At 42.4% G+C, this 22,341-nt stretch overlaps 2 protein-coding genes and 1 long non-coding RNA gene across 3 annotated transcripts in view; 2 read left to right on the forward strand and 1 right to left on the reverse strand.

Annotated features, from left to right (window-relative positions):
* Positions 1-1,089: 1,089 nt before the first annotated feature.
* On the forward strand, positions 1,090-14,049 carry zgc:154142 (uncharacterized protein LOC555481 homolog). The gene is made up of 21 exons (XM_053415537.1): positions 1,090-1,240; positions 2,101-2,231; positions 3,272-3,365; positions 4,229-4,369; positions 4,609-4,706; positions 5,346-5,472; positions 6,340-6,552; positions 7,380-7,580; positions 8,136-8,276; positions 8,971-9,216; positions 9,393-9,578; positions 10,487-10,593; positions 10,745-10,845; positions 11,096-11,373; positions 11,624-11,787; positions 11,894-12,077; positions 12,190-12,408; positions 13,209-13,343; positions 13,432-13,653; positions 13,755-13,934; positions 14,036-14,049. The coding sequence occupies exons 1-21, from the start codon at positions 1,090-1,092 to the stop codon at positions 14,047-14,049; spliced, it is 3,333 nt and encodes a 1,110-aa protein (XP_053271512.1).
* Positions 14,050-14,366: 317 nt separating this feature from the next.
* LOC128437450 (uncharacterized) lies at positions 14,367-19,328 on the reverse strand. Its single transcript, XR_008338217.1, has 4 exons — positions 19,192-19,328; positions 17,502-17,622; positions 14,829-14,894; positions 14,367-14,742 (listed from the first exon to the last, which is right to left on the reverse strand). It is a non-coding gene; the product is annotated as an uncharacterized LOC128437450 (long non-coding RNA).
* Positions 18,370-22,341, forward strand: part of fam13a (family with sequence similarity 13 member A) — a 49,891-nt gene continuing 45,919 nt past the window's right edge. The window contains exon 1 of the mRNA XM_053419603.1: positions 18,370-18,816. Within this exon, the coding sequence (XP_053275578.1) occupies positions 18,790-18,816 (27 nt within the window). The 5' untranslated portion in view covers positions 18,370-18,789. The remainder of the gene's footprint in view (positions 18,817-22,341) is intronic.

Genomic DNA, 22,341 nt, shown 5'->3' on the forward strand with positions numbered 1-22,341 from the left:
GCAGATTGTTCCACGCTGAAGGTTATTTTGAAACTGTTTTTATATTTAATCATCTTATCCACTTTAAATCTAAACATCTAATTGAAAAACACTGCAATAATCTTTTGAAATACCCACTCAGGGAAATGTAAACTCCCTGTTGATGAAATCCCCAAGTTCATGACATCACCTCATTGTTCTTAATATTAGCTCAGAAACTGATGTTCTCTGGTCATGGCCTCAACCTGATTTAACCCGTTATTATCAGTCAATTTCATGCTGAGCATCGTTTATGACTCAGCTGTAAAAAGATATGTAAGATGAGGAAACACTGCCTGTGCTCAGATGAGCAGCTCAATGATTCAGCACTTGATTTCCAATCTGCCCAAAGAGGAAAACAACCTACAGAAGAAATACTAATGAAACCCTAACCCCACTTATAATATAGTGTATTGCACAATTTACTGTCCACCTTGACTATCCCAGATGGCCCCTAATAGACTCTGGGTTGCACATGTGGGTGTGTTTTACAATGGGCAGAATGGGACAGTGGTCACCTGTTGGCAAAACTAATGAGGTCCTCTCAGTTGCAAAAAAGTGTCTTCCCTAAATTTCATCGGGGAATTAAATTTCTCACGTTTGTATGAGCTGTTTGTTTTTATAAATTTCACCTCTGTTTTACATCCTATCTCTTTGTAATAGAGTCAACCCCATAAATTATATTGGGTTATATTTCTGATGTCGACATGAAACCTTTAATGCGGCGGTTGATAAGTAAAACAAGCTGATCTGTATATGCCGGGTCCAGAGTTTTTTCCTTCCATATCAATCAGTTCCTCTAAACGATAATCCTTATGTCCCCTTTACTATGACACCAGCGATATCGACAGTCATTAACTTATCGTGATGATACTGTGTGATTTATGGCTCAGTCCCATCCATCCCATCCACCAGCTCCGGCTGGTGTGCTGCTCTTCCACGATCAGAGCGAGCTCAAGGTTCACGTGTGCTTTTAAAGTTCAGATGTGACTGTCCCTCCTTGTGTCCGTGATAAGCTGCTGAGTCCTTGTACGAGCCGCAGTCTGGAGCGTCTCCTCCACAGCGACAGAAATGGATCTGGAGAAGGGCCGTGGTCGGTCCAAGGGTTTGAGCACCTTGGAAAAATGTTTGATATTTCTCTTTGTGGCCATGACCGGCGCCTGCATCGGCCTGGTGGTCGTCTACTTCACGGATAAAGCCGATTCTCCCACTGATATAGAAGGTGAGAGTGTGTACTCAACAATCAACAATACTGTCAATATTGTTGATTTGATATCTGTTCTGTTAAATTGTTCACTTTTAACTTCATAATCCAATCCAGATCAGATCTTGAAATAATAAATTAAATTCAGTTGAACAATAATCTTTAATATCCAACTTTTAAAAGACAATTCTTATAAATGTACACAGTAAATAGTAAAGACTATTGTAATTGTAAACAGTAGTTGTGGGAAAATACAACAAAACAAGACAGTGAGAAATGTTGATATAAAATCTGTTGAGCAACATTGAAATAATTGTTGTAACATTCAATGTTACTATGATAATGTCAGATGGAATACAGAAGGTGATTGGTTATAACTTTACTGTCAAATGATTAGTGGCATATATTTATATATATAAATAAAAAAAAATCTGACCTTGTAGGATTCTGCATCTGATTTGATGGGACTGACTACAGTCATGTTTTTCTCAGATTCAATTGTTGACCTTCACACTTTTCCTCTAGAGCCTTCATCAGGTCATTGCCCAGTACTTCAAATAGCTGCAGAACTGATATTGATGATATTCCTTATCAGCCTCAGGTGTTGTTTGTGCTTAGCGCTATGCTAGACTGCCTTAGCATTTAGCTCAAATTACTGATTGGCAGTATAATCTCACAGAGCCTCTAGCTGTTGACTCTTACTTTAGATTTTGGGGAACGGGAATATATTCACATACAATTGAATAAGAAAAAAGAGAATAGAATGGAATAAAACTAGAATTGTGTGTTTTCCCTAGTACAAGCTGCTGCTAAAACAAGGTTTATGTGTCAATGATTCCTATAAAGTAATAATGTCGTCCATCGTCCTGCATTTCCAGAGCTGAAATCGGGTTGTGGAGGTTCCCGGGAGCTGTCCGGAGAGTCTGGCACCTTCACCAGCTGGAACTACCCCAACAGCTACGACAACGGCAAGAGCTGCACCTGGCAGATCACAGTGGATCCTGACAAGGTGACATGGACCATCATTACACTTCCTTCAAACCAGTGACCTCTTGCAATCAAGAGTTACGATTTGTTCTTTAAACTCCTCAGCGGCTTTATGGTAAGAGCAGAAATCATATTTAGTGGGTGTAGAGTATGTTTCCATGATTCAAGGCGTGGTAGCGTATTTGGTTGATGACCACTAAAAACGACTCACTGTATTCCTTGGACCAGCCCAAACATGCAGGTCAATAGAGTATTTGTTCTTCCAAGGATATGAAACAAGGCCTGAGCATAATCCTATTTATGAATAGGCGAACAAAAAACTTTCCACTTTCACCTGACTTATAGTTTTTGCCAAATAAAAAGAAAACAGGCAAGTGATATTAAGATACATTTGAAAGCAGATTTGGGTTAAATCATTTATGGTCAAATAACAAATAACAACAACAGAAATTTTACATCTAACAGAAACAATACCATGATCAAATTTAATAGTTTTATTTGCATCATCCAAATAACTGTATTCTTCAAAGATTGACTATCAACGTATATAATAACTAAATAGTAGAAGGGTATAAATATCAGAATGTAAAAACTGATTTAGTTATTTTTGAATATTAAAAGTGTATTACACAAGAAGAAAGTGGCTGTCAACAATTATTTAAAATTGATCTTGGGTAATTTTCTCGTTAGAACCACTTTCTGCACAGATGAAAAGAGTTCAGTCATGACTCAGTCTCAGACCTGATCCTTCACAGAGCTTATCCAGCCACAGTGGAGGACAGAGTCTAGGGCCAAAGCAGAGGAGGACACCTGAGATGAGTGCAGCAGCAGTGTTTGCAGACAGATGGCCGCCTTGTCTCCTCCATTTTCCTCAGCTCTTCTCCCCGCACCGACAGGAGGAAAACAAAACCCTCTGCTCTTTTTTTTTGCACGACTGCCTTCCTGCTCCTCTCCCTCTGTCTCTGCAGGGGTCTGTCCATCCTTTGCCTTCCTCTGTCTGCAATGTATCTGTCTCAAGTCTAAGAGAGAGAAATGAAACACCTCTGCATGTCTCTGTTGCAGGTGATCCAACTGTGGTTTGAGGAGTTTGCTTTGGAGGAGACGATGCTCTGCTCGGCCGACTTCGTCACACTGAGAGACTCTCTGGGAATCATTGGTATAAATCTCACCTTCACTGAAGCCTTCAAACGGAGGAAAAGAAATAGATTAATAGATAGATAGATAGATAGATAGATAGATAGATAGATAGATAGATAGAGTAGAAGCAAGTATAAGTATATGCACATACCAACTCCCTTCGCTAAGGGGATTGAACTTAGTTGTCATGCCCAAATCAGTCCATCCATCCACGGGCAGACTCCCGCTGGTCCACTGCACACTGCTCCACTTAACACACTCTCCAACCAGACTGCAGGGCTTACAGCAGTGTGCTCGCTTCACAAACATGCTGCTTTTCAACTTGTTTGGAGGATTTTTTAATAGCGCGTCCCACATCTTGGGTTCCCTACTGCTGATTCTGAAAAGACTCGGACTAAAAGAAATGAGAAATGATTCTAAATGACGCAGCCACATACATATTTTGCATCTCTTTGTAGTCTTCTTTGTGTCCCTTTGTGGTAATTTGATTGAGTTGACAACAAGAAATATTCTCATTCTACAACCAACTCACTTTCACCTTCTGGCTCCGGCTCAGGAGGTAAAGGGTCGTCCAATTACCGAAAGGTCGGTCGTTTGCTCTCTGGCAAAGTAGAAAAGTTTTCATTCCAAAGTGTCCTTGGGCAAGATACCGAGCCCCCAAGTGTGCCGTATAGCAGTGCTGTGTGAACGTGTGTGTGAGTGGATTAATGCGACTTCTACTGCTCAGCGTTTTGAGTGGTCGATATAAACATAGTCCATCAGATCATGGCTCCACCTCTGTAATGAACGGCCTCAGTGTTTTCTCTAATTTCCAGTTTTAACAATTAGCTCTTCTTTTAATTTTTCACCTCTCTTTGTGCACCATTTCTGTGGCGCTTGTAGGTAAATACTGTGGCTACTCCAAACCGCAGCCGTCGGTGTCTCTGACAAACCATCTCTCGGTCTACTTCGACACCAATGACAGAAAGACAGACCAAGGATTCAAGGCTCATTACAAAGCCGTGGCTCCAGGGCTCGCATCCGGTAAGATGATAACTGCAAATCCATTTTGGCAAAAAAATTGTGGTTGACTCCGACATAATGCCGGCGGTCCGTCTCAGAGTACATGATTGACCTAGAAAGGGAGCGTTGTATGGGGACGGGTACTGGATGAAGAGAGGGCTACGATAGGGGAAATGAAAATAGGGTGGTGGTGAGTGGAGGGTGAGGGGATATATTGCAGGTATCCTTGTGGAGCTGAAGTGTTTTTCCATCCCTGCCAGAAATAGCCGGAGCTGGTGGCTTTCTCCAAGGTGACCAGGGGGATCTGATGACCCCTCACTTCCCTGAGAAGAACTACCTGAACGGAGCTTTATACCAGGTACTGCAACACACATGAGCTGCTCACGTGTGGTTGCGACATCAAATGAAGCTTCATTGACCTTTATCTAAGGATGTTCGGTTGATCTACGTCATGCTTTACCATTATTTCCATTAGAGCTGCTGAAATGTGGTTATTCATATTACAGCAGATCACATGTGTATATCTAGGAAGAGGAAACCAATAATTTATCACCATGTTTTCTTTATTGTTTTGTTAAATTTGTGCTAAATAACTTTGATAAAAAAATATGTTACCTGCCCAGCACCTAAAAACAGACAGAGCCGGTTTGCAATCAGGTTTTGCAGCAAAATAGACGCATATTTCTATCAGGAGTCGGTGGAGTCCAAATGCAGAGCTACAATAAAAAAATACTGCCTTTTTACTATATCGTTTTATTGTCATTATTAACATTAGTATAATTTCCAGACGCAGCAGAAAGCTCTTTTCATCTGTTTTATTGATGAGGTTCAGCAGTTAAAAAAGCTTGATATTCCTCTCAGGATAATCTGTTCGCAGTGGGTGTGGTCATTTGCTGTCTTTAACTGGGATTTAATTGGAATATTCTATTTGAAAATCTGTCGGTGCTGGTAGAATTCAGTGGGATGAGTGTTTGTGCTGTGCTTGTGTGTTGATCAGTGGAGAATCACAGTGCCTGAGGGCGAAAAGGTCCGACTGACATTTACCTCCTTCGACCTGGTCCTCGAGGCCTGTGCAGACTTCGTTCAGGTCTATGATGGTGACAAGGCTGGTTCCTCTTCAATGGGTAAGCAAGACAAGTGGATCAGGGATTATAAATTACTTCCATATAGTCTTCATCCACTGTGCGTGATGAGGGTGTTTGAAACACTCCACCATATTTTTTGTCATCATTACAGTTTATTTTAAAACTGGATGTGTAATTATACAGCCAAGGAAAATGTGAGGATTCAGAGCAGACTGTGGGCTTTGTTCCACATTAACAATGTCAACTATGTGGGGCCATGAATAAAAGATGAGCTCAATTAAAAGTTTGAGGAGTTACTTAATAGACCGAGCTTCTGGAGTCTATTTTAAACTTAATTAATTTAGATCTGTCTGCAAAGACTTAATCTTTAAAGTGCCATGGGTGATCTATTGTGTTACTGTCAATTATCTAAACAAGAACATGGGTTTGGTTTCATAAAAAAACTGATGATCACAGGAAGTGCCAGTTTTAAAAAAGACCTAATACATTATACTATATCTCAAATACCGTCTTTATGACAAAGACCACACGTGTACATACCTGTGCTGCCTTATTTTTAAATTATATTCATTTAGCATCTGTCTATCTTTAAGAGTCATGTGTACAGCACGTTTCATGTGTAATTCAAAGATTTATAGCTAAATGATAAGCTGTTTATAATTCAATAATAAACCCAACAATCATAACAGAAGAGTAAATGAAAGACTAAGTCATTGAACATAGATATGAGGTTGCAATACAGGAAATAGGAGCGTGATTCAGAAAGAGAGAGGGACATGTGTCGTCACTCCACCTTGAAATTACACCCCACTGTTTAAAAGTGAAATTACAGGATGAAGTTGTCATTGTGCAAAACCTCTGTGAATGTTTGTCACCGTTTAGCAAGAACTTTATCCTCCGTTAAAGGTAAATTCTGTGGAGGAGAGATACCGAAGCCGGTGTTGTCCAGCAGCAACACGATGGTGGTCCGCTTCAAATCCGACAGCACTTTGACTTCAAAAGGATTCAAAGCTACTTACACAAAGTCCAGTCTTCCACCTGTTGTAGTTCCCACCACAACGAAACCCCCACCCACAGCTACACCCAGACCCACCACACCACAACCTCCTACATCCTCAGGTACGTTTTCTCCCCAAACCGACTTTTCTCTGTCATCTTCCATTTAAAGGTTCAGTGTGTAGAGTTTAGTGACATCTAGTGGTGAAGTTTCATGTTGCAGCTGAATACCCCTCAACTCACCCTTCAGTTGTCGTAAAAACTCAAAAGGTTTAGTTTGTCCCGTTTGGGCTACTGTAAAAATCATGGCTGCCTCCATAGAGATGACCCGCTCCAGATGTAAATATTAAATATTAAAATATAAAGGGCTTATATTTTATAAAGGGCATTCTAAGGTAAAGAAAACAACAATTCAATTTAGAGTACTAGCATTATTTTATATTCACTTTCTGCCAATAGATCCCTTTCTCCTAAGTCTTACACACTGAACCTTTAAGATTTTGTCCCAAAATTGACCATTTCATTATCAGTGTTCACACATTATCTTTGAGGTTTGTTACCTCAGCTTCTTTTTGCACCTCACATCACTGTACTGCCTCCAGCTGCAGGGCTCTGTGCAGAGACAGCCCTAATCAGGTGACAGCTATTGAATAACGATGAATGCAGGTTGCTCTGTGCGTAGGCGTGGGGAGATCCCCCCCCCGAGGCTTTGCTATACAATGGTGTATTAGCTTCAGACTGGTTCTCTCCAGTGGTCAGTGAAGGTACAAACTACTGGACCTGTGCACGGGGCAGCTTTGTATCAAATCAAAATGGTCCAAAAAAATCCACACAGACAGAAAACATTTAAATCTAGCCTCCTGTCTTCTAGACACAATTTGCTTTATGAGTTTTGAATATGATAAAAGAAAGACAGAAAATATCTTGTTTTTTTTATTGTTATTGGGCAGGAGTAACCTCTGGGCGCAGAGGAGTAATCCAGTCCCCAGGTTTCCCAAATACATACCCTGCTCATCAGAACAGCTCGTGGAAGATTTCCGTGTCCAAAGGATTGCTGGTCAAGCTGCAGATCAGTGAACTGGCCATCACAGGAGAGACTGGACAATGCAAAGAGGACAAACTGGTCATCTCAGATGAGTACAGTGTTCTGGGTGAGCCACAACCTAAACTTTCACTCTTGTACACTACTGCTTATTTTTGTTTGTTGTTATATACATTTAATTCAGATTTGTTCCGGTCTGATATTTTGACTGTAACTTGCTGTCTGACTCCTGAACAGATTTTGAGATAATCTCAGAATATCATCCCTGTATCTGCTCCATCAGTCAGGTCACATACAGTTCAGATCAGAATCCACAGCCTGCTGTAATACTGCAGGGCAGCTGATACAGATTTATCTATTGCTGAGTTCTCAAGGACTGAAGGGCTGAGGTGCAGGTGCACGCTCACGGAGAAACAAATAAGACTGACTTCCTTTTATAAATAAAAACTTGAATACATGAGCAGCTAGAAAAGCAAGGCCCAACCGTCCCATTATGAAACCAGATTTAAATCATCTTTATTTGGATCTACACCAATGCACATTCATAAATATCAGTCCCCATCATCATGATCCATGAATTAATTTAGTTTTAGTGTTCAAATGCATCTTTGAATCTTCATCCCTTGCTCAACCCTCCTCACCTCCTCCCTCCCCTCATTTCCAGGCACACACTGCGGCAACATCCTCCCCCCAGTGGTGGTCAGTGCCAGCGAAACACTGTCTGTCACCTTCCAGTCCGACAGTCGCCTCACAGACCGAGGATTCTCTGCCAAGTGGGAGGCTGTGTATCCTGAGGATATCACAGGTACAGAGGACTGACACACACACACACACACACACACACCTGAGGCACACGATGCATGAAGCAGCTCAGCACCGTGTTCAGATGAACCATAAAACATCTTGCTCCTGGTACATATAATTTCTAAAAGCAGAAACAGTGTTGCATAAGAAGTGTGATCTGCCTGAGCACAGATCAAAGTACAGTGTGAAGCATAAAGATAAAAACTACCGTTATCTGTTTCTTTATCATCACTATCAGGCCAGAGGGAGACTTGACCCAACATGTGAGAATAGCAATATAACAAAGGAGAAATACTCTCTTACAAATACAAGTCCTGCTTTGTACTGAGATAGAGATAATCAGCAAAAATCTAAAGACAAAAATCAGAATAAAAAAGTAAAACTCAGCCCCTCAAAAAGAGACAAAGCACAGAATATATACAAACACAATAGCGACAGTCGCAATTCAACTAATTGTGTTCTAAATAGCCTTTATTAAAAGAAAAAACAAAGGTTCATAGCCATATTACAGCATTTTTTTTGACAAAAAAAAGGAAAATGATACACGTATAGCATTGGACTTCAATTTTTAGATTGTACATTTTACTCCTGAAGACTATCTCTTATCACAGTCATATACTGTAGCTTGTCCAAGCGTATCTGTTCCGACCGTGCATCTTGTGCAGCTTCTCGATCACTCCCTCTTCCTGTTCCAGAAATCCAGGGCTGTGGGGTTTCGTCCAAAGAGGAAACCGGTGTCATCAAGTCCCAGAACTGGCCTATGAACTACAAGGCCAACTCTGAGTGCATGTGGAACATCGCTCTGCCTCAGAGGAAAAACATCACTCTGAAGTTCACTGACTTTGACCTAGAAGCCAAAGATTTCCTCTCGTCCAAATGCTTCGACAACATCGTGGTGTACGACCTCGATGGTTCCACCAATGAGCTGATTCAGAAGCACGGTGAGTTGGTTTGTGGGAATTAAATAAACAGTGGCAGATTTTTCATGATGGTCAGTTCCCTCAAAAGAAAAATCAAAAATCAAATGGTTAAATTAAACAAATTTGAAGTTTTAAGTGTATCATTTTCAAGGATCAGTGTAACAGAGAAGGATAGATCCTCTGTATCTGTGTTCCAGGTCCTTTCTGTGGGACCACATTGCCTCAAACCATTCAGACAAGGGGCGGCAGGCTGGTGGTTCGATTCAACTCAGACCTGTTCACTGAGGCCAAAGGCTTCAGGGCGTACTGGAGTACAAACCCCAGTCTGCCTGCTCCCACTGAGCCACCTGCTCAGCCCAACCCCTGGGACACGATCACCATAGGTAAAGTATCAATCAATGACACAAAGTAGTTTTAGTAGAGAGAGTAGAGAAGATAGAAAACATTTACTCAACCTAAATATGACCATATTTCATACATTCACAATTTCGATAGTGTAGCTGAGTATTCATGTTTTCCGCCTTGCAGTTTATGTGCCATAGGAGATATAAATATCCATAAGAGATATAAATTATATATATTTTTATTACATGTTTGATGCAGCTTTTCATTTGGTATTTTGGATTCCTTGATTTACACATCTCTTCAGCTCATGTTAGCAGTGCAGTGTTGTCCTGTCACCCGACCAACAGTAGCTTTTCTTTTTGCAATTGATGCATCCTCTCTTCCTCACTCTTTCTTCACACTCACCTCCCCCATGTCCTCCTTGCTCATCCTCCCAGATGTGCAGTTACACAAAGTGATTTGGTGTGCAGGGAATATAATATATTCTCCCGGCTGTCACAGGATTCCCATTCTTCACCTCAGCGATGAGCCCCTGGTGGCTCAGGCCTCTATCGAGCCAATTGCTGAAATAGAGTGTGCAGTGTCTGTTTTTTTTTTTCTCACCCAGGCCAGAGGTGGAGAAGACATAATATAAGATAGTGTAGGATGCAGTTGTCTTATGTTGGATGACAGATAGAAATATATATATATTTATTCATATGATATCAAGTAGTTTGAGTCCAATTCAGGACCTATAGTGTGTGAAAACCAAAAACCTGGCGTGATTAGAAAATGATGCTTAGAAAAATATTGATGAGAGCAGAAGAGGCTACGAGATCTTTTTATCTGTTAGCTGCAGATTCATGTTGTATATTCAGGCTTTGTATAAACAAACACTAATCGCCAACAAATGCACACGTGATCCGACAACAAGCTGTTTGACAGTGGTCTCCATCTCATTTCCCAGACTGGCCCACATGTGGCAAACCGGCCATCCCTCCCACTGTAATGTCTCGCATCGTGAACGGAGAGCCAGCCAAAGCTCACTCCTGGCCCTGGCAGGTGTCCATGCAGGTGAGACTCTTCCCTCATGAACAATGATCAGCCACATGAAGATAGAAGCCTTTACATCCAAGGATGGAGGGGCACGGCAGTCCTAGCTGAAAACTGATTGGTGTGTGTGTGCGTTTGTTTGTGTGTGTGTGTGTGTGTGTGTGTGTTTCAGGTGTGGCCTGCCAGTCGTCCAGAACCTACTTTCTTCCACACCTGTGGTGGAACACTCATCCATAAGAACTGGGTTCTCACAGCGGCCCACTGCTTCATAAAGTAAATGCTTCTTCACATCCATGCATGTAGAGCTAGAGCTCATACCTCTAGAACAGAGTCTCCTTATCAAACCACATTTAAATCCACTAGATCAGAATCTGCACCAAATTGCACACACTCATAAATATCAGTCCCCTAAGTATTCCAGATTTTTTTCCTTCAAATGATAGAATATCCCTGATTCATTATGAGGCAGTTACTGTAAAGTGTGAGGCACTGTGATTGATCCCTCTGCTGATTCCCTGTCCAGCTACGCCGATGAGCTGCAGCGTTGGCGGATGTGCCTCGGCAAACACAACCTGACCTACACAGAGCCGAGCGAGCGCTGCTTCAACGTGTCGGGCATCTATCGCCACGAGGGCTTCAAGTATCCTACGGTGCCCACGGTGGAGTTTGACATCGCCCTGGTCCGGCTGGACGGGGAGGCGGTGACCAGCAGTGAGATCGGGTACGCTTGCCTTCCCTCCGAGGAGGAGGTCCTGCTCAAGGACAAGATGTGCTACGCCACCGGCTGGGGAGATGAGACCGGTGAGGTTTGAGCTTAACATTTTGTATGGTTATATTTCTAAATAAATAAAACTACCTTTTTCATTATTACTTATAACTTTAACCGTTTATATTTTATTCCTTGAGATGATACAGTAATACACCATCCCTGGAGACACCTGCCATGAAATAGTTTTACAGTTTACACACCCTCTTCGGGATTTACTGTGTAAATTACCTCCAGTGGTTATGCTCCTCGGGGAATCAAACTTAAGTTCTTTCTCTTTTTCAGGAGATTCACTTAATGCTAAAGTTGCGGAGGCCCTTAACCAGGTGGCCTTGCCCGTTGTGCCGTACGACACCTGCAAGCGGATGGATTACTGGTGGTTCCAGGTCAAGACCTCCATGATCTGCTGCGGTTACACCCTGCCTGATGAGCTCAAGTCTGTCTGCCAGGTAACATAAGACAACACATAGATAACACGTGTTGCATAGCATTCAGATTTCACCTTGAAAAATGCTGATGGGGTTTTTGATGCCGTTTCTTGACTTTGGCCTACAGGGAGATTCCGGTGGTCCTCTCGTGTGCCAGGATAACGCTGGCGGCCCTTGGGAAGTTCACGGCATCACCAGTTTTGGCCCAATTGGATGCATCATGGATAAGAAGCCCTCTGTGTTCACTCGCTCCTCCGCCTACCTCCCCTGGATCCAAAATGTCATCCGCAGAGACATGTACAATAAACACAGTACGAATTCAGCTGCTCGGAAATGACCCACTTTGCTCAGAAACTAAATATGGCACAAGTCAGATGTTTTTTTTCCCCTCACTGGTTTGCACCCTCTGTCCTCCTTGTGTAGCATCTGGCTGTGGAGGGGCAAAGGACTTGACTGGCACAGGTGGCTCTATTTCCTCTATGGGTTACCCTGGCAGCTACAGCAACAAAGCCCAATGCCAGTGGAACATCCAGGTGCCTGTCGGCAAACTGGTCCACCTCCATTTCCACAATTTCTCCCTGGAGGAGAGTCAGCTGTGCTTGAATGACAAAGTCAGCCTCTCGGACCGATTAGGAACTCTCGGTATGTGACTGTTTTATTTTTATTCTCCAGCTGATATAGGATTTTTCTTATTTGATAAGATTTTTATTTTGTGTAAGTGTCATCTCACAATAAAGTGTCAAACTCGTAGCTCCAATGAGAGATGACAGAAGATGACTGTCACCAGACCTGACAGCCGTTTATAACAGATAGAGGTCAAGACAATTATCTCCAGAGGCAGGTCCAGAAGTACACGTCCACATATCAAGACACCAACAAGCATTAACTAGAAAAATATAAGATATGAGTAAGATAAGATAAGATAAAACGTCCTTTACTAGTCCCACAATGGAGAAATCTCCAATGCTACAGCAGCAATAGTCAAAAGGACATCAGCAAGTAATAAGTAACATGCATACCTAAGGGTAAGGAAAATAAGAAATATATAGAGCACAAAAACAGACGAAACAGATAAAAAAAAATGAAAAAGGACAAAGTTAGAGAATAAAGGCAGTGAGCGAGAGCTGCTGCAACAGGCGGCCACTAGGGAGGCGCCATTTTACTATAATAATTACATCTCTGCTAAGGAATCCATAAAAAATTAAAATGCATATCTTCACATTTAATTACGTCAACTCAATATTTAGGGTCAAATAACTAATTAAAAATATATTTTTCATGATATCTTTATTAAGAATGTGAAAACATGTGTTACAAAATAATAAATGATTCGGCAAACATTTTAATAATTCAAATATCTGTAAAGGTTATATGACGACCACGATGTGAAGATTCAAAAATGTTAGTCAGACCAGGACTTGTTGATGTTCACCTCTCCTCAGGCACCTTCTGCAGCAATGTAGCCCCCAAGGACCTGGTGAGCGATGGAGAAAGCCTTCACATCTCCTTCTCCTCCAACGACAAGGTGGTGGACACGGGCTTCATGGCCAGCTGGAAAGCAGTGGACCCCGCAGTGGGTAAGACAGGAGGAAACAGTGCAGGACACTGAGGGAATAACCTCCAGGCAAAAAAAAATGAACCTTTTGTTCTCTCCCACACACACAGCTCCTTGTGGAGGAAGCTTCAGCAGTGCTCAGGGTGAAATCACCTCTCCTAACTGGCCCAGTCACTACCAGGCCCAGTCTGTGTGCACGTGGCGTATCACCATCCCTTCAGCGAAGAGTGTCCATGTAGCCTTCACTCACTTTGAGCTGCAGGCCATGAACGTGTTAGGAAACTGTGTGGACTATGTGGAGGTCTTCAGTGGAGAAAGCATGGCATCATCAGGTTTGTGCTTAAACTTCTATTGTGTCCAGTATTTTCTGTACAGGTCCGTGTAACAATTGTCTGAGATGTTGTTTTCAGTTAGATTTTTCTCTGTTCTGAAGGACGGTTCTGTGGCTCCAGCCCTCCACTCGCCATGACCATCCCCGGCAACGTGGTGGTCATTCGCTTCCTCAGTAACGGAGCTACTCAGCAGAAGGGTTTCCGGGCTTACTGGACCACAGACGCCAGTGTTGTCCCAACGTTACCTCCACCTCCCAACCCATGGGACAACATCACTATCAGTAAGTGTTGGACTGGTCCATCGTACAGCAGCCCTGTGTCTCTGATGTGTGTTGTGTGTTGTCATGCGGAGGTTCACTGTTTCTAAACGTTCTTGTTTCAGATCACTTCATATAAAATAAACAGCTGCATGATCTAGATCCACCAGGAACTATAACTGTATCTGTTATAGGACAGTTTCACCTGTTTTTATTTGACACTTCTGCTTTTATTATCCCCTATTCAAATAAAAAAAATGGAGTGGCACTAAGAAGAGCCCATCAGCCCCTTGCCCTCTTAAAACCCACTGGGCAGCATGAAATCATCAGGCAGACATCAAATCTTTCAGAAAGTCTTACCTTTATATAGATGCCAAGATATAAAAGGTAATCCGCATCAAATTGCACAGACTAATAGATATCAGTTCCCTAATGGTCAGATTTTTTTCATCAAGATCTATGAATTATTCACTGTGAAAAATGGTAAAAAATTTCAAAGAAGCCTCCATAACTTGCATTATTAAAGAAAGTGATTTGAATAAAAGTAATGGATTCTTCCCTTACCCATACCACATCCTTAAACCAATATTACAGGTAATCCATCCAGTATTTCGTGCATAAACTTCTCGCACTGCACAAATAAATATGTATTATGTATTGATAACTGAATTCTACATTTTCTCTTGCCAGGCTGGCCGAAAGACTGTGGAAACCCAGCGGTGAAACCCAGCACAGCGACAACCAGGGTGGTCAATGGGGTAGAGGCAGTCCCACACTCCTGGCCCTGGCAAGTGTCCATGCAGGTACTGTTGACTCCTTTACCTCTGGGTGCCTGAAGAGCGATAAACAAGATATTTTATTTAGTAAAAATGTATTTCTCTCTTTCCGTAGGCTACAATAGTGCCTCCCAAACCTTACATGCACGGCTGTGGAGGCTCTCTGATCCACGAGGAGTGGGTCCTGACAGCTGCTCACTGTTTCATGCTGTAAGATACAAACAGTACATGCCATTTTTAAAAACCTGCTGTTCTTTGAACCAGCTATAATCAATATTTGTAATTCAATTATGAATCAAGACAAAGCTTTGTTACAAGTTGCAGCTCATTATTTAGCCTTCTGGTTGGTCTTAGCGCAGATATTTCTCTCAGGAGGAGGTAGAGACCAAAAACGGAGCAAAATAATGAACTTACATTTGTCCAGTGACCAGATGTCTAAATAAGCATATTCTTACTAGCAATTTAACATCGACATAAATGGGGATGGGTTAGGACTGGTTTCTGCTGCCCCCAACTGACAAAAACTGGTAATGAGAGTTTAAAAGCTGCAGCCCGATGAAAAAGCCAAAAGTAAAAAAAGTCAAACAAGTTCTGATTTTCTCCTTCACCTTCGCTCCAGGCCACTGAATAAACCCGCCCAATGGCGCATGTGTCTCGGGAAGCACCACATGAACAACTCCATGGATGTTCCCTCAGCGCAGAAGTGTTACATGGTGGACAGCATCATCAAGCACGAGGGCTTTGTCTTCGAGCAGAATACAAGTGACATCACCAATGACATCGCCCTGGTGCATTTGGCTGAGCCTGTCAACATGACTAAGGAGATCAGCCCCGTCTGTCTGCCCGAACCTGGGGTTGTGATGCCTGCCGGAAGGTCCTGCATTGTCACCGGATGGGGAGACGAGAAAGGTAGAAGCGATCACACATTTCCTTTTCCTGTAAAGGAACTGTAGTAATAATGCAACTACAGTAATTAAAGGTAATTGTAGAAGTAGGTGTTAAAGCAGCAATATTTAAGTTTTACTGAGCTACAGCGCCCTCTGCAGCCAAAGATGGTGATTGCATTTGTTTTGCTCAGTGTACTGGTGGTTTTAATGTAGAGAAAAAACTTAATTTATCAATGTGTTGACCAGAGCTCTGACTTTGTAGTCCCACTCCCTGAACTGAAACTGAATGGTGAATATTACCCATGATCCCCCAGCTTCCTGAACCAGGAGAGCTGCCACTTCAACATGTACACCAAAGTCGGTTTAGACTTCTAAAAGTTTCCTTGTTGAAAATTTAATATTTTTTCAGTCTTTGTAACTTTTCTATACTTCAGCATTGCTGTTGAACTTGCTGGGTCTGATTCAGAGTGTCTTAAAGTTTTGTTGTTGACAGTACACCAATTGGATTGAACTGTAAATGTCTTCTTTTTTTCTCTCTCTCTCTTCTCTCTCAGGTTCACTGATTCCCCAAGTGGCTAAGAAGCTGAATCAAGCTCCACTTCCTGTCGTTGACTTTGAAACCTGCAGTAAACCTGAGTACTGGTCGGACATCCTCAGACCTTCCATGATCTGTGCTGGGTACGAGTCTCCAGATGAGCTGAAGTCAGCCTGTCAGGTGAGAGGACACATTCAGAACAAAACTACAGCACATAAGACTTGTTTGATGAAATTCCCATCATGTGTCATTATATAAACGAGCTGGCCTCTAATGAGTATGTGCTCCGTTATGTAACTCTACTGTTTTGTTTGTGACCAGTCAGCCTTGATTGCAAATGGCTGCCCAGCATTCAGACATAATTGGACAAGAGAACACAGGGACATTATTTGTTTGACATCATGAGCAGCCATGCAAGCAAGGACAAGGACACGAGGAGGATTAGAAATTTATAAAAACACTTCAGAAGAAGCACCGATAGAGTTTTTCTGTCGAGCTTTAGGAAATATAACATTGACATTTGCCCTATAGAAGAAGTTGCCCGTCTGCGAAGAATCACACACACGATACGATGACTCAAATCTCTGTACTTTATGAAACCCAAGCATGATCGTTATCTGAAAGGACTTTCAGGTGACATCCACACCACTACATGTTCGTTTGAAAACGTATCAACTCTGCTACTGATTCGTCTGGAGGCCCCACTACTCTGGAGCTACAGAGCCATTAAAACAGGGACGCTTTTCCAAACTGCTGACCCAGTTTTAGTTTAAAAACTCTGGGGCTGCCTTTCTGTCTGGCTGTGCACTAATGGAGACGTTTGGAAACTATGAAATAGACACAACCAGTGTAGAACACAACATGGAGGATCAATTACAAGCATTGCTGACCCTGTTGTCTTTGCTAACAGCTGGTGTGCTATTTCTGCTGACACATGTGTAGGACCACAGCAATAGCCTATAGCACACATACTGTATGTCTTTCCATTACACCTATTTGCACATGCCCTGTGTTCGCGAGGTCACGTGACGTGCATTTTGAAGCATGTTAGTATGGACGTGGAATAAAACAAATCCAAAGCAATTGCGTGGACAGAGATCGTTTGAGTTTAGAAACGTTGTTTGGTGATTTCATGACAACATTGAATCCATCAGTTGAAGATCGAAATATTAATCAATCCTTCTTCAGTCCATTGACTCTCATCAAACCACCTCTCAGGTTAAAACACAGGAAATCACGTAGGCATCACATCAATATGTTAATCACTTTAATCTGAAATGCTCATCTTCCACGGCCTCCAGAAAAATTTGCCTCGATATTTTACCTCTACAAATCAGAAGGCACAGCGATGACTCATGCGGTGGTCAGTTTCAAATGTCCTCCATCTTCTTACCTGTGCACTAAATCTTTGCTGTTTTCCTGCAGGGCGACTCTGGGGGTCCTTTGGTCTGCACGGCCGCTGGAGCCAACCCCACGTGGGAGGTTCACGGCATCGTCAGCTTCGGACCACTGGGCTGTATCCAAGACAAGAAACCGTCTGTATTCACCCGCGTGTCTGCCTTCAGTGACTGGATCACCGACAACATCAAGAAGTTTATATATGACAGCAAAGTATAATATTATCGTTTAATAAAGATTTAAACCTCTTTTACTTTTGTAGGCTTCTACAGACCATGCACTTGTTCCCTTAAGTTCCACCTTTAAGTATTACTCTTTGCTGCACACTGTGTGGCAAAGAGTAATACTGTGTACTTTGTAAGTATCGTGCTAATTGATAGGGATTCACTATAACTCGTTCTCTGAGGGGATGGTATCGGAAAAACTCAAGTTGAATATTATATCTGATATTTCTCATATTTTTTAAGTTTACAGGTAAAAGAAAGAAATACATCATGAGCACTTCTATTTTTTGGCAAATATCTCTATAGGTTTTATGTATAACCAACTAAAACTATACATTTTCCAATGCGCTCCTTTTGTTCTATTCCTGTAATTTATAATGTTGATGTGAATTGTTATGATGGTTATATGAGTCCAATTTATGAAGAATGTGTGTGTAATTACATTGTAATAACCATTAAAATAACATATAATAAAGTGAGAACTGGTTTAAAATAATTTTTCAGCCATTTTAATAATTCATGAGTTTGTGTTGCTTCAAGCCAACCCTCCAATTCTTAGAGCCGCTCGCTCCCTCCTCCTCTCTTCCCTCATTTGCAGGCAGAGGAATCCTGCAGGCACAGTTTTTAAGTTTGGGGTTTTAACCACATGACCGGGCACCTCAGCCAATGGGAGTACAGGGCTCAGATTTCAGCCCAGGAGGAGAGAGGGGGGACAGAGAGAGGGAGAAAGAGAAAGAGACTGGCAGGCTTTTTTAGTCTGTGCTCATGGGCTGGACAGTCTACTCTCAGCCGGTAGTGACATGACAGAGCTTCTTCTCCACACGCTCTCCTGTTGTGGATTATCTGTGTTTTGTTTTTTGGATTGTTTGGATGGCAAATTCTGAGGGGAAAAGGATTTCCACCTCTGGGGTAATTCCACAGCTGTGTCCTGGCACAGAGTGAAGAGAGGAAGAGGAGGAGGAGGAGGAGGAGGAGGAGGAGTAAGAAGAAGAGGGAAGACATCAGCAGCTTTTTCCCCTCATCTTTGCCTTTCGCAGGCGTTTTGCTTTATATGGGAGGATGGGGGCTGGAGCTCTGACCATCTGTGTGAGTACAAGCTACAAAGCCTGAGTTGGCTGAGAGAGAACTTCCCATTCAAACCTGTGATTAAGGGCCAAAGAATGCATTACAGAACTGTTCAGTGTCAGTCGACTACACACTCTGTCTGGTTTGCGTGTTGTATGTTCTGTAAAGACTCTGAAAAGCTTTTTAAACATGTCCTCTCTTCTCCCTGCTGTAAAACTAGCTTGTCCTCTTTGCATTAAAGTAACACTTCCAAACAAATACATGAATTCCGGGGAGAGAACTACACAGAAAACTTTCTCCTCAGCCTGTGCCACGTCTTTGTACAACAGTTCTACAGTAAAAGAGGGACTACACGGAACAGAAACCTTCTGTAGGCTTCACGTTTCTTGTCTGTACCTGTAATTTTTTCCATAAACCAAGTTCCGGCTCCACGACGATGGACAGAAAGTGTCTTTTAAGGATTAAATCCACTCTACGTTTTATACATGTTATAAAAAGTCTGTGTCTCTGTGAGCAGGGTCTGTGCAGCTGTTGCTTCTGGTGCCTGTGGTGCTTTTGCTACCAGTTGCCTCAATGGCCACCCACAGAGGTAGAGAGAGAGAGAGAGAGAGACTGGGAGGCGAGGGGGGTGCAGAGGGTTGAGAGTAGAGGGCACATGCTTGGGCTTGCCGTCCCCTTCACCAGCAAGTTAAAGACACATGTTAAAAACACTTTATTTGGCCACTCACAGGAGAACAAGTTCAAGAAAAGCGTCTCGGCCTCACACTTGAAAAGATGGATTATTATAAGACACTTCTTATTATAAGAACAGGCTGGAGCTGGAGCTGCCATCAATAGCCTCCAGAGTATCTCAGTAGACCCTTGACAAAAGGTTTCTTTCTCACTGTCAGAGGTTGAAGTGTGAGAATGTTTTAGAGACGGGGGAGGGGAGAGGAGGAGATGGGATGAGGATTATTAGGCTAATCACAGCAGCAGACTGTCCTGGTAGACAATAGCAGCAAATGGATTCGGCAAGTATGTGTTTCCTTTCTTCCTGTCTGCCTTGCTCCACACTCTACACTGCAAGCTGTGTCACGCAAGCACAGACCCAGGTTGCATGGATTGTGTGCAAATGAGTCCTCCCATTTAATTTCTCCTCGTTTGCTCAATTGCAACTCACGTACTTGCAGAGTTGCTGCATCAGGAGACCGAACAAGGAGAAATGAATCCTTGACAGTGGAGACAGTCCCCGGCTGCACCATCTGCCACATCACGTCACTGCACCAGTCACTCAGGAAGCATTTACAATCAAGTATAATATCAATGAGGGTTTTAGAGGAGATTCGTGGTTTGTTTTCTTACCCCAGATATAGTTTATTTTTGTTTGAGTTTTACTTATAATATTTAGTGGATGTTCCATGGATTGTTGTACCATTTACTGTCATCTTTTCAACTAATATTTAGCTTTAAACTCTGCATTATTTCACGTTTTGTTTGTTTAGGCTTATACAGTATATTCATGCAGTTTATGAATTTACCCCCTTACAGTTTCTCTGGTTGTTCTTAATGTGAAGCTATTAGGCTGCTGGTCAAATTCCTCTCCTTTTTGGGGCGTGTCGATGATGTTGAGATAAATGTGGCTTCAGAATCAAAATCAGAATCAGAATCAGAATGTATTTATTACCAAGTAGGTTTACACCTACGAGGAATTTGCTCTGGTTATTGGTGCATACATGTACATAGAACATAAAAACATACAAACACAATAAATACAACACACATAAGAAAAGGCTTGAGCCCTTTTTAATTATCACATATCATACTGTATGTGTCTGTGTGTGTGTGTGTGTGTGTGTGTGTGTATGTGTGTGCATGATAGTAAAGACAGATTTAAGAGACATCTGTTCATTAAGGCCCATCCCAGTGAAACAGACAAACCTAAAGTATAGCTCAGACCAGCTTAACTCTGCTATTGGAACAAGTTTCCAGCCCAGAAAAGTGGACCCTTCGCCTCAGAATCAGAATCAGAATCAGAATTCTTTTTATTGCCTTGTATATTTTCACATACAGGAAATTGCCTTGGTGTGGTTGGTGCACTTTACAAACAACAATATAAAAACAACAATATAGAGCAATATAAACATCAATATAAAAAACAACAATATCGAAGAAATAATATATACAGTAAATGTGTTTTGTGCGGTTTTAAGGTGCAAAGATTGGTGGTAGTGCCAATAATGTAGTGTTATAAATTATGTGCGAGGGTGGGGGGGGGGGGGGTCAGCAGAGTCAGTGTGATGGGGGGGGCTTGTTTGTGAGCCCCACTGCCATGGGGAAAAAGCTGTTCAGGTGACGCGAGGTTTTAGTCCTGACGGCCCGGAACCTTTTCCCAGATGGAAGTCTCTGGAACAGGTGGTGACCGGGATGGGAAGGATCAGCGATGATCTTGCCTGCTCTCTTTCTGGTCCTGGAGTGGAACAGGTCTAGGAGAGCCGGCAGGTCACAGCCGATGACCTTCTCAGCTGACCGAATGATCCGCTGCAGTCTGCCCTTGTCCTTGGCAGTGGAGGCAGCGAACCAAACGGTGATGGATGAGGTGAGGATGGATGGATGAGGTGACCTATTAATATTATTACTAAAAATTGTATGTTTGCACATATGCATGAAAAGCTGTATGATTTGGTAATTTAAAGGAAAATAAAACCTTTTTAAAATTCTAAACACCAAACCTTTTATTCATACTGACTGTTAATATCCTCTCAGGGGGATATAACCAGTCTACTCCATTAACATAATACATGTCAGTGCTGTTCAGCCCACTAAGTTGTGCTGCTCCTCAGGCAGCCATGGAAGCATGAAGCAGCCACAGTCAAAACCCAAGTGTACATAATTATCTTCTTACTCTTTGGGGGGGTGCAACTGGTATATTTATCATGCACCTGTCAGAGAGGAGTGGATTAGCGGGCACAATTAACACACATCTCACTGCCGGGGGGAAAGCTCCTCCGATGCTCATATGAGGGAGGATGCACGTCGTATTAAAGCATCTGCCACGGCGCAGATCTTCTTAGCCATCTTAACGCCATCTGTGAGGTTGTTTTTTTTTTAATCAGCTGATCGGAGTGTGACACATGCTCTTGCCTATTCTGTCTTAACAATTGGCCACATAGGGAGCTCCGAGGCCCAATAGTCCCTGGGAATTCAATCAAGCTGCACAAGATTTCACACGCACGTCAGTTCCTTAAATGTGTTTATTTTCCTCTAGGTTATTCACTGGGAAATTAGTAAATATGTCAAAAAATTCCCTTAAAGAAAGTGGAGAAAAATCCTGGATCTATCTCTGATCCAGACCGAAATTCTTCCTATCCTAGATCCTCCTTTTGTTGGAATCTGCAAAGCTAAGTGACAAACAAACCCAGATGACAGCATTCCCCCCTTCACGGCGGTAATAAACCTTGCTGCACTTCTTCTTCCCTACCTCCCACTTCCTGACACAGTAAAACCAGTGCAGGCCGCAGATCATCATCAGGGCCTCTCATTCAGGCCAGTTCACTGGGTTGAAGTGGT

Source organism: Pleuronectes platessa, chromosome 3 (genome assembly GCF_947347685.1).
Source record: "Pleuronectes platessa chromosome 3, fPlePla1.1, whole genome shotgun sequence".
Lineage (NCBI taxonomy): Eukaryota > Metazoa > Chordata > Actinopteri > Pleuronectiformes > Pleuronectidae > Pleuronectes > Pleuronectes platessa.

Bases quoted from the DNA above. Each gene is read 5' to 3' on its own strand.
- zgc:154142 (XM_053415537.1), top strand. From the start codon at position 1,090: ATGGATCTGGAGAAGGGCCGTGGTCGGTCCAAGGGTTTGAGCACCTTG. The intron at 10,594-10,744 runs GTGAGACTCTTC...TGTGTGTTTCAG, and splicing joins CCTGGCAGGTGTCCATGCAG to GTGTGGCCTGCCAGTCGTCC. The intron at 13,344-13,431 runs GTAAGACAGGAG...CCACACACACAG, and splicing joins AGCAGTGGACCCCGCAGTGG to CTCCTTGTGGAGGAAGCTTC.